The 15065-nt window shown below is 52.1% G+C and overlaps 2 protein-coding genes across 8 annotated transcripts in view; one reads left to right on the top strand and one right to left on the bottom strand.

Moving 5' to 3' along the window:
• SZRD1 (SUZ RNA binding domain containing 1) overlaps window positions 1–10071 on the top strand; it is a 23383-nt gene extending 13312 nt beyond the window's left edge. For 2 of the 7 annotated variants that reach the window (XM_059376361.1, XM_059376359.1), the window contains exons 2-4: window positions 3551–3600; window positions 5342–5596; window positions 6832–10071. In XM_059376361.1, the coding sequence (XP_059232344.1) occupies window positions 3551–3600; window positions 5342–5596; window positions 6832–6934 (408 nt within the window). In that variant the 3' untranslated portion in view covers window positions 6935–10071. Of the gene's footprint in view, window positions 1–2841; window positions 2959–3550; window positions 3601–5341; window positions 5597–6831 lie in introns of those variants that run through there. The other 5 variants (XM_059376362.1, XM_059376360.1, XM_059376364.1 and 2 more) reach the window with 4 other exon arrangements.
• The window catches only part of SPATA21 (spermatogenesis associated 21), a 21845-nt gene continuing 16152 nt past the window's right edge, over window positions 9373–15065 (bottom strand). Inside the window, exons 8-10 of the mRNA XM_059376332.1 lie at window positions 12328–12500; window positions 11345–11519; window positions 9373–10806 (exon numbers count right to left, since the gene is read on the bottom strand). Coding sequence (XP_059232315.1) covers window positions 10749–10806; window positions 11345–11519; window positions 12328–12500 — 406 coding nt within the window. The 3' untranslated portion in view covers window positions 9373–10748. The remainder of the gene's footprint in view (window positions 10807–11344; window positions 11520–12327; window positions 12501–15065) is intronic.

Genomic DNA, 15065 nt, shown 5'->3' on the forward strand with positions numbered 1-15065 from the left:
TAGTCAGGATCAGCTTTCTCCTGAAGCTGTTGCATTTCCATCTTGTTCTCTAATCTGATGGAAGAATTCCTGCTCGGCTCTGATAAGCCATCCTGCCTGGTGTGATGGTGTGTGAGGGAGTTTGATGGGAGTGCGCGGGCGCGGTGTGGCGTTCAGAGGACACGAGGAAGAGAAGATCGGGATCTAATGGCTTTACCATCTCCAGGGGTTTGAGCATCTTGGTGGGGAGTTGCTGGCATCAGAGAGGGCCTCAAAAGATCTCAATTTTTGGGCTGCCTCTGTGGTTTACTGTGTGACGTCGGGTTGGTTTCTTAACCTCCCAGAGCCACAGAAGACGATAAAAGCTCTTTGTCTGTTAGGGGTGGTGGGAACAGAAAATGAGTGTCGTGGAAGCGCACTGACAGCCGTAAAGCTTTATACTGATGTGAGTCATTACTTTTAGAGCCAGCCATTTACATTACATGGCAGGTATGTCTACCTTGGGGACAGAGGCCCATTTATTCAGGCATGGTCCGTAGTGCCATCTTGAAGGGCTTTTCTCTATCCCGTCTCCATCTGCTGGGCCTGGGCAAATTCTCTATCTTCCCTGAGGCCCTACAGAAAGAAGGAAGCAGTTTGCTCTCCTGAGAAAAGCCTGGTTGGGACATCTCACATTCGGCTAAAGTAATATGTATTTTAACACAAATTTTTTTTAAAAAATGGACTCCTATTAAAAAATAGTCCATTAAAAAATGGACTCCTATATTAAGCTGTTTGCCTGTATGCCTTATTTGGCCCTCATAGTGATATGAAAGTGAGAATTCATGTAATAAAATTTAAAAATGTAAGCTTTCCCATAAAATCTTGAATTCGTTTTTTCCTAAAATAGGAGCTCTGGCCTCTCAGCCAAGGCTCTGATGCAAGTCTGTGTCCTGCAGCCGGCGCAGTGCCCTGCGGCGCCTCTCAGCTCCTTTAGTTCCCCACTGTGCTCCCTGCGAAAGGAGTTTGGGTTACTTGCCCGGCCCCTGGAGGCATTTGGTTCTGACCCTGTTTGAGGGCCTCTAAATTCCACAGATCTTAAACCTTGCATTTATGGTGGAGAAACTTGAGTAGGAAGTATCATTTGCAGATGGGAACAAAATGATACTGTGTGGAAATTTCAAACTGTAAGTTATTTGTGGAAAGCCTTGGAAAGCCCTTACATGGTAACGGGCTTTAGGCTAATATGAGACATAGTATCTACTCAGGCCACAACACTGGTAGTAATAAAAATTTTTTTTTTTTTTTTAAAGATTTTATTTATTTATTTGACAGAGAGAGATCACAAGTAGGCAGAGAGGCAGGCAGAGAGAGAGAGAGGAGGAAGCAGGCTCCCTGCGGAGCAGAGAGCCCGATGCGGGACTCGATCCCAGGACCCTGAGATCATGACCTGAGCCGAAGGCAGCGGCTTAACCCACTGAGCCACCCAGGCGCCCCTAAAAAAAATTTTTTTAAAGAATTACAATTCCGATATAGACAGTGCTGTGGGCCTAGATTCTCCCTGCCTGCCAATCATTTCCCAGAAGCCATCCAGGTCATTCCCATGCTCTTGGTCCTCAAACAGTTGTTGAATGCCAGCGTATGTCCTAAGCGTGAGTGAGAGGTCTTCCATCTGGTGGCTCCTGGCCCCTCCACAGAGTTAATGGGACCCTCAGAACACAGTCTGTTGTGCTTGCCCCTAAATATATGTGGGGTAAGTCATAAAAACAATGTTAAACACAACTCAGCACCAGGCAGAATAAATGTCAGTGTCAGACTGGATTGAAATCTAGCTCTGTACAGTGAGTCAAGCTTCATATTGTTTACAGGAGACAAAAACAAGAAGAGGGAAAGATGAGAAGAAAAAGAGAGAAACATACTCCGGGGAGTAGTAACCAAAAGAAAAACAGGTGCAGCTTTATTCATGTTAAATAATATATTTTAAGGCAAAGAAGATCATTTCATAATGATGAACAAGGTAATTTACCTTGGATGGCTTCTGGGAAATGATTGGCAGGCAGGGAGAATCTAGGCCCACAGCACAAATAATCTCTGATTCTTTGCCTAGTGGGTAGCCCTAACAAGTGAGTAAGGATGGAGAGGTTCTGAACGCTCGAGTCAACCAGCGTGACCTGTACTTACCAACTTACCAACCTGTACTTACCAAATGTCATTTGCAGGACATTTGGAACATTACCCAAAACTGGCTACCACCCGGCCTTGAGGTGGGTCTCAGCAAATTTCAAAGACTTTACTGGCAGTTAAGGAAGTGATTCTTCACATTTTGCAAGTTCTAGACTCCTTTGAAAATCCCATACGTCCTGTAGGTCAGGATTGTTGGCTTCAACACTGCTGACATTTGGGGCTAGGTGACACTGCCGTGGGGCTGTTCTGTACATTATAGGATTTTCACAGCATAGCGTCCCTGGACTCTACCCACTGGTTGCCAGTAGCACCTCCTCTCTGGCAGGGACAACCGAAAACATCTCCAGACATCGCTAAATGTCCCCTAGTGGGCAAAGCCAGTCCTGCTTTAGAACCACTATAAGAATTCTTTTCTTCAGAGAAATAATAGTTTTTCATACACTTTTTCCTACTCCAGTAGCTAAATGGTCTTGCCCTCACTGAGGACAGCTGAGTGGAATGTTTTGTAGGAAAAGGTAGTGGGGCAGCCAAGGAGCCAGAAGGTTCGGTCTTTGTCCACGCACAGCCTCCCCCGTCCAGCGTGTGGACGCTTGTGCACAGGCTGTGGGAACACCTCAGAGTTCCCGGTGCCGAGGGCATGAGGGATCACTGCCATCCAGTTTCACGGATGTTAGGCTTCTGTTTTGTTCTAGACCTTTGGCTAGGCGCCAGTCCCAGAGTCCAAGTCCATAACAGTGGGGAGAAGAGGCTGGAAAATATGTGATACCTGTGGTCATGAAGGACTGGGAAAGGGAGAGCTTAATGTCTGAGAAGCAGGTGAGGAACTACGCGCGGGGCCAGGGAGGACTTCACCACGCAAAGGCCGATGTCAATGTGGAGTTCGCAGGGTCAGTGGAGGTTTGCAAAGGGGAGGCCACTGCGGGCAGGTTGATCGGCATGCAGAGTTCTTCCGGGGCTTAGGGACAGCCGAGCTTCACAGTGATGTAAAACAGGAGCAGAAGACAAAGGAAGCTAGGGGGCGAGGCGGGCTCAGGAGCTTGGACTTGATCTGGCAAGCAGTTTTAGTGGGGAAGTGACACAACCAGATTTTTGTGTAGAGAGGTGATTTGAGTGGCTCTGTGAAGGACAGATGGCAGGCCAGGAGATGAGTTGGAAGCTCTACAAAGAACCCAGCTGCATGACGAGGTCTAGAACTGTCAACGTGGCCATGGGGATGGAGGAAGATGAACCCTCAGGGAGTCAGGTTCCCAAACCCAAGTCTAGTAAAGGGAGGTCTGCATCCATTACCTCAAAGGGCACAGTAACGCCCCTGCTCAGAGGACACCATCCTTAGCTCTGAAAATAAAGACATAAGTTTTTATCTAAGAGAGATTTTTTTCCACTTTTTATATACATTTTTTTCCTCTAGGAAATAGACAGACGGTTGGAAAAAAAACTGAAGATCACACAAAAGGAGAGGTAAGGCTGCTGTCTGGTCTGAGGGCTCACACTCTCTGCCAGTTGAGGCTGGGCAGTCAGTGGTGTTCTCCAGGTGGCCGTTAGGGTTCCAGGGCAGGCTCCCGAGCATGTCCCTCCAGGATATGGTGGCTTGAGGCTTTGAGAGTGAGGCTCGACTGTCGCATCTGCCTTCTAACTTAGTGGGTACGCGGTGTGAGGTGGTTTGGTGGAAAGTGGGGAGGTGACATGTCAGAAAACGTGGGTTTTAGGTCTGGCTCTGTTCTAATTGCTCCGAGGTTTGGGACAAGTGGTTTTCCCCTCTGGACATGAGTTTCTTTCTCTGTGACATAAAGAGGTTGGACAGATGATTTCTCTGGGCCTTCCATGACGTGGTGGCTGAGGGCATTACGGGGGTATTCTGGAAGAAAAGATTCTCAGTTCTCAAAGGCCGTTTTAAGGATATTTTCCCAGACAGAGGAGAAAGTGGGTTTCAGAGCAGGTGAAAGTTAACCTCAGCCGTCTGACTTTGGACTTAGGTAACCTGTGGGCTTCCCACAGGGACAGGGAAGGGAGGAGGAGAAGACCTCTCTGGACTTGGCTTACCATTCCCCAGGGGTGCCAGGGTGCCCTGCCTGCCCGCTAGTTTCCTGGCTCCCTGCCTCTGATCAGGTGGCCGGCTCCTTGTCTGTCTGCTCGTCTCAGCAACTGCACTGATGTCTGGTTACAGTCCCCTTGGCACGCCATTCCTGTCCTGCGCAGGACTTGTTCCAGGTCCCCTGGCGGCAGCTGAGTTCCTCTAGCCCCTTCCCTTCCTGACAACCATGGCTCTGAAAACAGGCCCTTATAGGCTGTTGGGTTCTGAAGAGAAGCTAGTTTGGGCTGCTCTGGGGAGGGTCTTTGTGGCTGCTGAAGGTCCATCATTCCTGCCTGGATCCCTTTTTCCCTTTGGCTTTTGTTTCTCTCCCTTCCTGTGTGGTTTTCCACCTCTCCTTATGGACACGTTGCCCGGTGTGCACATCCACCAGCCTTGGACAATGCTTCTCCTCTGAGCACTGCCAAGCACTGTTTCTAGGATTGTCCTCTACCCAGCCCCGCCGCGTCCCGCATCCCAGGGAGCCATGGTGAGGGAGGTGTCTCTGCTCAGAAGCTCTTCTGAAGAGATCACCCAGTTGTCTGGTGTAGCTTGTCTCGGGGAGGCCCTGGTCACTTGCCGAAGGCTGAGGCAGTTTGGTAAATCCTGTCTTGGTGCCAGGCAGGGATGGTGGAGTGGGCTCCTTTGTAGTGTTTGACTGGCGTGAGCACATGTGGTGGAAGGCCATGGCTGGCGTGAACACTTCGCTGACCCTGCGCTAAGGGGCTCCCACCACACCAGCCTGTTATATACTCTGTTCTGTGTAGGGAAGTTGGGATTTTAACTGACGTCTTTGGAATCTGGGCATAAATATTTTGCCACAGGGGCCAAACAGTGGTTGACGTGACTGTGAACCTGGGGATAGAAGTCCCAGAATGAGGTGCTGTTCCAGCCCCCCTTTGCCTGGGGTTAGGTCTGAGGAGCAGACCTGAGGACCTCGTGAGCTTATGGCAAGGTGGCTCTTTTGAGAAATCCCTCTTAAGGAGTGAGAGTTTTGCTGTCTGGCCAGAGGCCAGAGAATAACAGATAGAATTAGGAGGAGGGAGGGAAAAGCGGGGGTGGGTGAGGGACACAGATGGGTCCTCTGTAGTCAAGGGCAGGACTTGTGAAGCTGTATTTGCTCTTTGTCAGCAGGAAATCCAAATCTCCTCCCAAAGTGCCCATTGTGATTCAGGACGATAGCCTTCCCACGGGGCCCCCTCCACAGATCCGCATCCTCAAGAGGCCCACCAGCAACGGTGTGGTCAGCAGCCCCAACTCCACCAGCAGGCCAGCCCTTCCTGTCAAGTCCCTAGCGCAGCGGGAGGCAGAGTACGCCGAGGCCCGGAAGCGGATCCTGGGCAGCGCCAGCCCTGAGGAGGAACAAGAGAAACCCATCCTCGACAGGTGAGTGTAGCTGGTGGGGCTCACCAGCAACCACTCTGCCGGGCCGGCAGAGTGGTGAGAAGCAGGCAGAATCGGGTCTGGAACGTGGCAGCTCCAGCTGCCAAGCCTGACCTGGTGGGCAAGTTCAGGGTCTGCTCCGTTGGCTCAGGACTGCAAGCTTTGAGGTCATGGCTTCCTGCTCAGCCCCCTCTGCAGTTGCGGGCACGGGCGGGTTGCGGGGTCAGGGGGAGGCAGCATGGCACAAAGGTTAGAGGCACAGACTCTGAGTCAGAACCTGCCATTTCCTTCCACTTCCGGCTGCCTAACCTCTCTGCACCCTGTCGCCTCATCTGTGGAGGAAATGGGATAACCAGAGAACCTCCCTTGTCAGCTCGTTGTACAAATAAATGAGTATAGTGTTCTGAGAACCCCACCTGGCACAGCGGATGGCACCCCACGACGTGCTTAGATGTTATCTTCCAGGTTTCATAATAGCTCTCTGTGATGTTTGGTGAACTTTCTAAATCCTTTTTTGTTCCCAGCATTTTTTTTTTCCCTCTGCAGTCCTAGAAGTTGCATTATGTAAATTTGTCAGCTCCTGCTAAAGTGGTATTTGTTAAAACAGCCTCTTTCTGACTTTGAGAGGCCTCCTTGGGATTGCTATTCTGGGACTTAAACTAATCTATATACCTTCTTCCTGTCCCCTCATTCATTCGATAGACTCCCGTTCTCCTCCAAGCCTTCACTTGGCGACAGAAAAGGTCTCTCTCCTTATACTCTTCCATGTTAATGTGAGTCAGCCATTAACCACATGATTTGAAGAGAAGCAGGAGGGCAGCCATAGCTGGTGCCTGGTCCCTCTACTGAGTTCTTGGTTAGGAGTTTTCCTTTGCCTGAGACCCTGAAGGGTCATGCCACATAGTTCTGTGGAGGCTGAGCTGTCCGTGGTTATGACCTCAGGACAAGATGGGCCCTTGAGCACCAGCACCCCCCCCCCACTCCCCCCACCCCCGCCCTCTAGATTCAGGGGAAGAGCGTGGCCACTGCTCAAGGTGAACACAGATCACCTGCCCCATGTGCCCACGGGGACTTCCCAGCTTGCAGATTTCCCGAGTCCGCTTGTCAGAGAGGGAGTCAGAGTTGGCTGACAGCTACTTTGCCTTCTGCCCTAGCTGCAGTTTTAAGATTTGGTTTTAAGAGTTGGGGACCTCTTTTATGTCCTTTTTCAGGCCTCCCTCTGATCTTTTTCTCTTCAGGCCTACCAGGATCTCCCAACCCGAGGACAGCAGGCAGCCCAATAATGTGATCAGACAGCCTTTGGGTCCAGATGGGTCACAGGGCTTCAAACAGCGCAGATAAATGCGTGCGGGGAAGGATGCCGCCGCCGCCGCTGCCGCCATCACCGCCTCTTAGGTCGTCCGCCACGGGTCGCACTGCCGTGGCAGACAGCTGGACTTGAGCAGAGGGAACGACCTGACTTACTTGCACTGTGATCCCCTTTGCTCCGCCCACTGTGACCTTGAACCCCATGCACTGTGACCTCCCTCCTTCCCCCCCTCTTCCCACTGTGATTGGCACGTCTACAAGGGCTGTCCCAAGTCAATGGAAAGGGAAAGGGTGGGGGTCAGGGGAGGGTTGGGGGGACCCACGAAGGACTCAGAGTAGAGAGTCAGACGGTGCCACTTGGCCACTTGGGGTAAAGCCAGTGCCAGCAATAACAGTTTATCATGCTCATTAATTTGGGATTTCAAAACACAGATGAGAACTCCCGTCCACCCACCCTCAAGTGCATGTCTTCATCACTTAAAAGCAAGTTCCATTTGAAAATATCCTTTCTTTTTTTTTTTCTCCTTCCTATTTTTGTTTGTTTATACAAATACCTGATTTGCAAGAAAAAGTGCATGGGAGGGGTTTTAGCAGTTTAATGAATTTTTAATTGAGAAAGGGTAGTTTGGTAGTCTACTTAAAAATGTTTCTAGGAAATTCACTAGAAACATTAACCAATAGGACTTTGGTGAGCTTAGCTTCTGTATTCCTACTGCCGCCCAGAAAAGGGGCAGGGCTCTGCAGCCCCCAGGACAGATGAGCACCCCATGCCTATACCTCCCTCCCTCAGCTAAGTCCCAGGGCATCTTGGCCCTACCTGGAGACTGAGCTAGCTCTACAGGCTCAGAGAGCCTGGGGAGGGTGCCAACCCCACCTCTAGTATTTTGGGAAGATAGGGGAAGTGAACAGACTTCCCCTTCCCATCCCCCTCAGGGTGGCTCCCCTGCCAGCCAGGCCTGCTCCCTCTCGAAGAGAGCAGGGAGTGAGATGCACTCTGGGCTTAGAAGCAAGGGATGTGAGACTTGCTCAGTGTTTTGCTCTTAGCCCGAGTAGAGCCAGGAGAAAGTGGCTGCAGGACCCTGAGCCTCCTGCCCAGTGTGCACAGAAGGCGGCTGGATCTTCCCACTCCAGCGAGGCCTGAGCTCTGAGAGGTCTGTGGGCACCGTCTCTGTTGATGGCACCAGCTCGGTAACCACGCCTGGTACATTTCCTTCGTGAAGTCATTACCTTGGGAGCCAACCATTCTGAATACATTTGGGAAAAGGCAAGCTGTGCATTGCAAAGATGGGTGGTGACAGATTGGTTCCCCATAGACCCAGGCTACCCTTCACCCATTTTTCCAGAGCGAGGGCCTGGAATGAAGGCAGTTTCCTCTCTGTCTCTAGAGCCTAGAGTTTTGCTTTGGCTCTTTAAGGTGGAAGAGGCTAAGGGCAACTGCCTAGAGCAGCTGTGCGTGTGTGTGTGTGTTTGTGTGTGTGTGTACAATCGGGGTCCTCTCAGGCTCTCTGGTCTCTTCTCTTGCACTGCGCCTTATCCCTCAGCCAGCCAGATAGCCTCCCCACTCAGTGGATGAGTTAGGGAGTGCGTGATAGGACATTTTGTGATTCGGGCAGCTAGTGGCCAAGGTGACAAGCTAGGTTTTGCGGGCTTACTCCACCTTTGGCTCACCTGGCTCTCAGCCTTGCCCTGTGAGAACGTTGGCCCAGCAAGCCATGTCCCACTGCATCTCCCACTGCGGAGGAAGGGCCAGCTGCCAGCTGAATCAGCGACTCGTCCGTAGCACAGCTTTGTGACGGTGAGCAGCCAGGAGACTGTGCGTGCGGAGAGCTGGAGCCGAGCTTCGGTCATGGAGAAGGCCCGGGCTGTTGCGTGTTGCCCACTGGCTGTTGTGACGGGGATGACCCCCAGGACTGGGCAAGGAAGAAGGTTGGCTGCTGTCTTTATAGTTCCACTGCCCCGACCAAGTTTCCTCCTTTTTGCTGTACAGTGTCTAGCCCTCATGTAATAGTGGTTACTGGCCCGATGACACTGTCCTTTCAGTTGGAGAGGGGTACAGAGGTAGGCCAGGTGGCATGGCCAGGAGTACTGATTGCTCAGCCATCGGGACCACCTGCTCTTTCCCCCTCCCCTAGTGGGAGCCGAAGGGAAGGCCAGCTGATGGATGTCTGCGGATTGAGGATGTAGTAGGGACTGATGTTCCCACCTCCCTTGGGCCAAAGATGGGGCTTTGCCCGCTGTGTGCCTGCCACCACCCACCAGCAGTTGTACCCTTGGCTTCCCAGATGGAGAGGTGGCAGGCAAAATTTTAAAAAGAAAGAAAAGAAAAATGAAAACAAGGAACGGCATTGTGTTGGGGGGAGGTGGGAGGGAAGTTGGGAGAATGGTTTGGATTTTGTGTGTGTGGGGTTTTTTGTTTGTTTGTTGTTGGTTTTTTTTTGGGGGGGGTAGTTGTCTGTAACTTTCCTTAAGTGCTTCTTCTATTTCTTTTTCTTTTCTTTTCTTTTTTTTTTTTAAAGTAAGCTGCAGGCTTTGGCTTGGAAAACCCCAGGGGGGCGGGGGGGCAGAAACCTGAGGCTGCTGCCCCTTTATCTGCCTTCATGGTACTGTCCCCTTCCCCCAGCTCCTCCCTGACCCCATGAGCCAGGCCTCAGACCTTCCAGCTAACCGCTTCCCATGAGCCACTACTCTGATGTCAGCCTATAACCAAAGGAGCTGGGGGTCCAGGCCTGGTGACCAACCCTTCTCAGCCCACTCAATCAGGGTGCTCCCCACCTGCAGGCAGGAGGCAACACCCGATCTGCTACCATCAGCCCCTTCCAGAGCCCACTGCCCCGCCCTGCCCTGTCCAGCCCAGCCATACCCTGCTCTGCCCCATGTGGGGATGCTCTGCTCAGGGATGGGCCGGCAGGGCTGCCCCAGCCTCCCTGGTAAGCAGAGACTCTGGAAACCTCTAGGGTCCTGTTTCCTGGTCGTGTGATCCCCAGGGTGCACATGGGCCCCTTGGGTGTCTGAACAGAAGGGCATGGGAGGGAGGGCCGCACCCCTGCAGTCCTGCTCTGCTGGTCTAGCGGGCAGCTGCCTACCCCACCCCACCCCGCACCGCGGGCTCCTGAGTCGGCAGATTAAGCATTTTATAAATTGTATTTTAAATACATGTTTTAAACTTGTCAGAGCCTTGTCCTCATTTCAGTCCCTGGCCTCCTGTCCTCTTGCTGTGCCTGCTTGTTGAACCACTGGGGGAGCTACCTCTGCTCCATCCCAGGGAGGAGCTCTCTCTCTGTTAGAGAAATAGGCCTGGGGTGGTGTGTGGGTTGGGGGACAAAGACCCACACAACCTTAGGTTCCAAGAGAAGGGCCCCCATGGGTCCTGGGCTCTTCGGGTGAGAGTATGGCTGACACCCCCTTCTGCCCTTCTGCAGGGTCGGTCTGCTCCTTTTAGGGCCCAGAATCTTTCCTATCATTCCCTTCGAGCAATTGGAGAGAGATGCTCTCTGCCCTTGGGGGAGACTCAACGGAAGAGAGTCCCAGCTCTGTGCTTTGAGAATGCGTAGAAAGTCAAGATTTTGCCCCCAGCGTCGCTCTAGCGGGAGCCCCAACCCTGGCAGGGTTTCAGGGTGTGTCTTGCTTCGGGGTTTCCTAAGCCTGTGGGAGGCAGGGGCCCTGCACTCTGAGAGCCAGGTGGAAGGGTGAAAACCTGGGGGCCTTCCCAGCACTGGACACAGAGGCCAAGGCTCTTGGTGTTTATTGGCTTACCAGGCCACAAAAGCAAAATCCAGCAGCAATACCGGCCTAAGAACCTGTCTGCCTGCAGGTCCTGAATGGCTGCCCCGAGTCGGGACTCCAGAGGTCAGTGGGTTCGAGCTGGCACAGAACTGAGCCACTTGCAGCTCTCAGAGCCGTGTTCCCTAAGGTGAGAAGTGAGGGGGGGGGGTAAGAAATGAGCCATTCCCAAGTGCCCCAGGGGAGAGGTGGCTTCCCTGGGATGCAATGGAGCCAGGCTGGTGGGCTGGGGGGCCTGAGCGCAAGTCCTGAGTTTTTTTGCTCCCAAAGCACCTGGGAGGGGACTGGGAGGGAAGCTGCCGCCATCCAGCAGCCCAGCCTGTTTCCTACCACTCCTAACGTGGAATCAGACTCCGGCAAAGGACGTGCAAGCTAACCCCTGCGTGGTGGTGCCAGCCTGAGAGAAAGATGGTGTGTGCCACTGAGTCTGGGCACAGCAAGGCAAAAGTTCCCGGACTTAAGCACAGTCGATGGGGCACATGGGCCCTCAACGAAGCTTAGTTCCTTACTATTTCCATTATTTCCCCTTTTCCTCCCGGGAGCAGCGGTATTCCAGGTATCATCTCTTGCAAGGTTTAGGCCAGGGCCCCATTTAAAAAAAAAAAAAAAAAAAAACGGTGGTGGATGGGCCTGGGCTGGAGCTCTGGCTTTCGGGGTACCCACCTGCTTCCTTGGGATCCTGACTGGAAGAGGAGGCTCCGGATATCAGGGCCCAGGCTGGCGGGGGTGCACGGGTCCAGCACGTAGTGGCTGCCCTGCTTCCGACGGACCATCTTGTCCAGCCGCGGACAGAGAGGGATGCAGGGCACCTGCGCGTAGGGGCTCTGCAGGTTGGCAGCTGGCAAGGGAGGAGGAAGCAGGCCGACCCAGCTGAAGTCCCAGCTTGGCCGCATCCTGAGCTGGGTGGGTTTGGGCAAATTGCTTAACCTCTCTGAGCCTCTGTGTAAGCTGGAGGTGAGTACCCACCTCACAGAGCAGACGGTGAGGATTAAAGGGATAACACACCGAGCACAGTGTAAGGGCTAATAACAGCTCACACAGGAGCACATGTCTTTGTGATGGGTCGGGTAGGCACGCTAGAGAGACTCTAGAAAGCTCCTAGCCCATGACTTGGCACACAGTTGGAGTCTAATCAGTGACACTTGCTTTTATGGGGAGGCAACCTTGCCCAGTGAAAAGAGAACAGGTTTTAGAGTCAGACCTGGCTATACAGTGCCTTTTCTAAAACATGTTAGCTGTGGGGCCCTGGGCCTTGGCCTTAAACTTGCTCAGTTCCACTGTTCTCACCTGTAACATCAAGTGAATACATGATCATGAGCATTAAATTCTAGTCCATCTACAAAGGGCCTAGCACCGGGAGTGACCCCAGCGGGTGTTCAGTAAATGGTGAGCTGGGATTGCTAATTACCCTTCCTGCTCGGTGGAGGCTCTTGGGACCAACGTGTGCTCAGGGATAAGCCCTGGGGAAGAATGCAGAAGACCCTCATCAGAGGGCTAGAGGTGGGATACCGTGATTCTCAGACCACTGGCTGATGCGCACAGTTATATGCCCGAAGTGGGAAACCATGTCTCTTAGTTCCTGGGTCTGGCTGTGGGGGCCCAGGGAAAGAGGAGAGCAGAGTGTTCACAGTGCCCAAGGCCCTCACCATAGTTCTGCTGCTTCAGCCGGCTCAGGATCCTGAGAACCCTTCGTTCTGGGACTTCCAAGTCTGCCTGCTGGGGATTGTAGGAAAGCTTCTTCCGGGACCGCAGCCGGCCTATGGCTGTCTCCATCTCTCGGGCCTTACAGGTGCCCTCCTTCAGCTTCTTCTGGTAATAGCTGGGGAGGCAGTGCCCACCCAGCTCAGCCTGGCTGTGTTTAATTTACCCCTCCTACCCCCCTCACTCTTTCTGAGCTCCTGTTCTGTCTGGCCAGCTCTGGGACAGGGACACCAGCCCAGGAGTTAGGGGACCTGAGTTTTGGTCCCAGCTCTGTCATTAACTCCCTGTCACTGCCTTGCTTTGGGCTCCAGTCACCCGGACCCTCCATCTGCAAGTCACATGACTTCGGGCTTCAGGTCCGTCCCCTGTCCCCCTACCCCCCTGCCCAAAAAGGGATCAAACAGGTAACAAAGCCCGTCTGAGCACTCAGCAACGTGGCTGGTGGAAAGAGCCTGGTCACTGTCACCTCTGCTTTCTGCCACTGATATTTTTACCTACACGTACACATGCTCTGTAAGACAGCTGTGTGATTAACCTGCTCCCGAGTTCGAGTTTTATTTTCTAGACTTAATGCTGCTTATCTGCCCACTAGACTGTGGCTCTACACATGCATTCAGCAGATACCGAGTGGCTGTTTTCCTCAGGCCAGCGCACGTCTAGGTGCTTGGGGAAGCAGTGCAGGAGATCTCCACAGAAGGTCCCTGCCTCCTGGCATCCCAGCCCCCACCTCTCTCTCTGGCCACAGTGACCACTGCACATGGACTTTGAGCAGCTTTGCACAGGGACAGTCGGAGGTGGCCTCACCTCAGGAGTCTCCTGCCTGGAAGCTTCTTTGATGCCCCGGAAGTGCAGGGGAATGAAACTGCCATGGGGGCCACCTTTGACCAAAGGAGCTAGCAGCTGAGGTACATGGGTTTCTCTTTCTTCTCCTGACAGAATTCTGAACCACTATCCATAGTCTCCTCAGAAGATCATGTGGGTGGCTGACTCAACACAGGCTTGTATTGGTTCCTCCTCTGGTCCCATTCCTTCTCTCACTCCTCCCTGGAATCCCTTTCTAAATTGACCACCTAGGCAAGCACCTAGTAGGAAGGACTGTGAACAAATAAATACAGTACCTGGTTGGTGGTAGTGGGTGTAATGAGTAAAAGCTGGACAGTGGGTAGTGATGAGGGACGATTTTGCTCACAGGGGCCAGCAGGATCTCAGTGGTGGTGATATTTGAGCAGAATGAGGGGAGGGAGCAAGTCAAATGGATATCTCTGGAGGAAGAGTCTTTCAAGTAGAGGGAATGGCATGTGGAAAGGCCAGGAAGTGGGTGAGAGCTCAGTGAGCTCTAGGAATGGCAAGGAGGCCAGGAGAGGCTAGGGCCTGGTATGTGAGGAAGAGTGGGAGATGTGGGCATCGAGAAGGCAGAGACAGACCACCCAGGGCTTTGAGGCAGTGGTGAGGGGTGGGCATGCTACTCTTGGTGCTGGGAAACACTTAAGGCTTACATTGCTGGTTCTGCTGTGGTCTCTGCCTATCTCTGGGGCCTGGAATTTGGGGTTTTGATGAGCTTCACACATAGAACACAGAAAATGAATATCAGAGCCCTTACATGGAAGTTGGATCTAGACCCCTGTGTAAAACTAGGCCCTGAAAAGGTAGCATGTGGAGTAAAAACGATGACTTAGAAAATAACTTCACCCCACAGGGGCCAAAGGGACAAGAGCAAAATGTGTGCAACTTTCTCAGTCACAATTTTAAAGGAAATTGCTTGTTCTCCACTTCCTCTCTCCCTTTCCCACGGGCTTGAATTCAGATGTGTTGCTGGTAAATTAGCTTAGGTTTGATCTAGGAAATGGTGGGAAAATAAGTTAGAAACAATAAGTTGTGTGCTGGGCAGCCTTGTCTTCCTGCCTGCTTCTTCTGGAGTGTCAATATAAGAGAGAAATAAACTATCTTGTTTCAACTGTAGTGCATCGGGGTCTGTTCCTGAACTAATACACCAATATAGAATTCTATACCCAGCTAAACTACTCAGTGCGACTATAAATAAACTTTTGCAGACACATAAAATCTCAAAAATTTTGTATCCCATGCATTCTTTCTCAAGAAGCTGCGGGGGGACATAGTCTTCTAAAATGAGGGCATACACCAAAACAGAAAAGATATACATAGAGAAAACAGGAGATCAACACAGGAGATGCAAAGGTAGTGGAAGCTGGTAAAGGGGAATCCCACATTGGTGGTGCAGTTGCCATAAAGGACAAGTTTAGATTAGATCACTACAGTGTAGAAGACAGAATAGGGCTGCTGTTATTGCACCGGTGATTGAGTCACTTCCCATGTAACCCAAAAAAGCTGTCAGGGTAACATGCGCCTGTTATTTTTTAACTAAACCAAACAAACCAAGAAGGATTAAGCAAACCAAGAGTAAGGCATGTACTCTAACAGAGAATCCTAAAGAGGAAAGGAAGAAAGAATTCCTATGATGACAGCAGATCCCCAAGATAACAACTCTGCAACAGGCTTACAAAATTAATCCAAGGGGCGCCGGGGTGGCTCAGTGGGTTGAGCCTCTGCCTTTGGCTCAGGTCATGATCTCAGGGTCCTGGGATCGAGCCCCACATTGGGCTCTCTGTTCAGCAGGGAGCCTGCTTCCCCTTCTCTCTCTGCCTGCCTCTCTGCCTACTTATGA

The sequence above is a fragment of the Mustela nigripes genome, chromosome 14 (assembly GCF_022355385.1).
Source record: "Mustela nigripes isolate SB6536 chromosome 14, MUSNIG.SB6536, whole genome shotgun sequence".
NCBI classification, from domain to species: Eukaryota; Metazoa; Chordata; class Mammalia; order Carnivora; family Mustelidae; genus Mustela; species Mustela nigripes.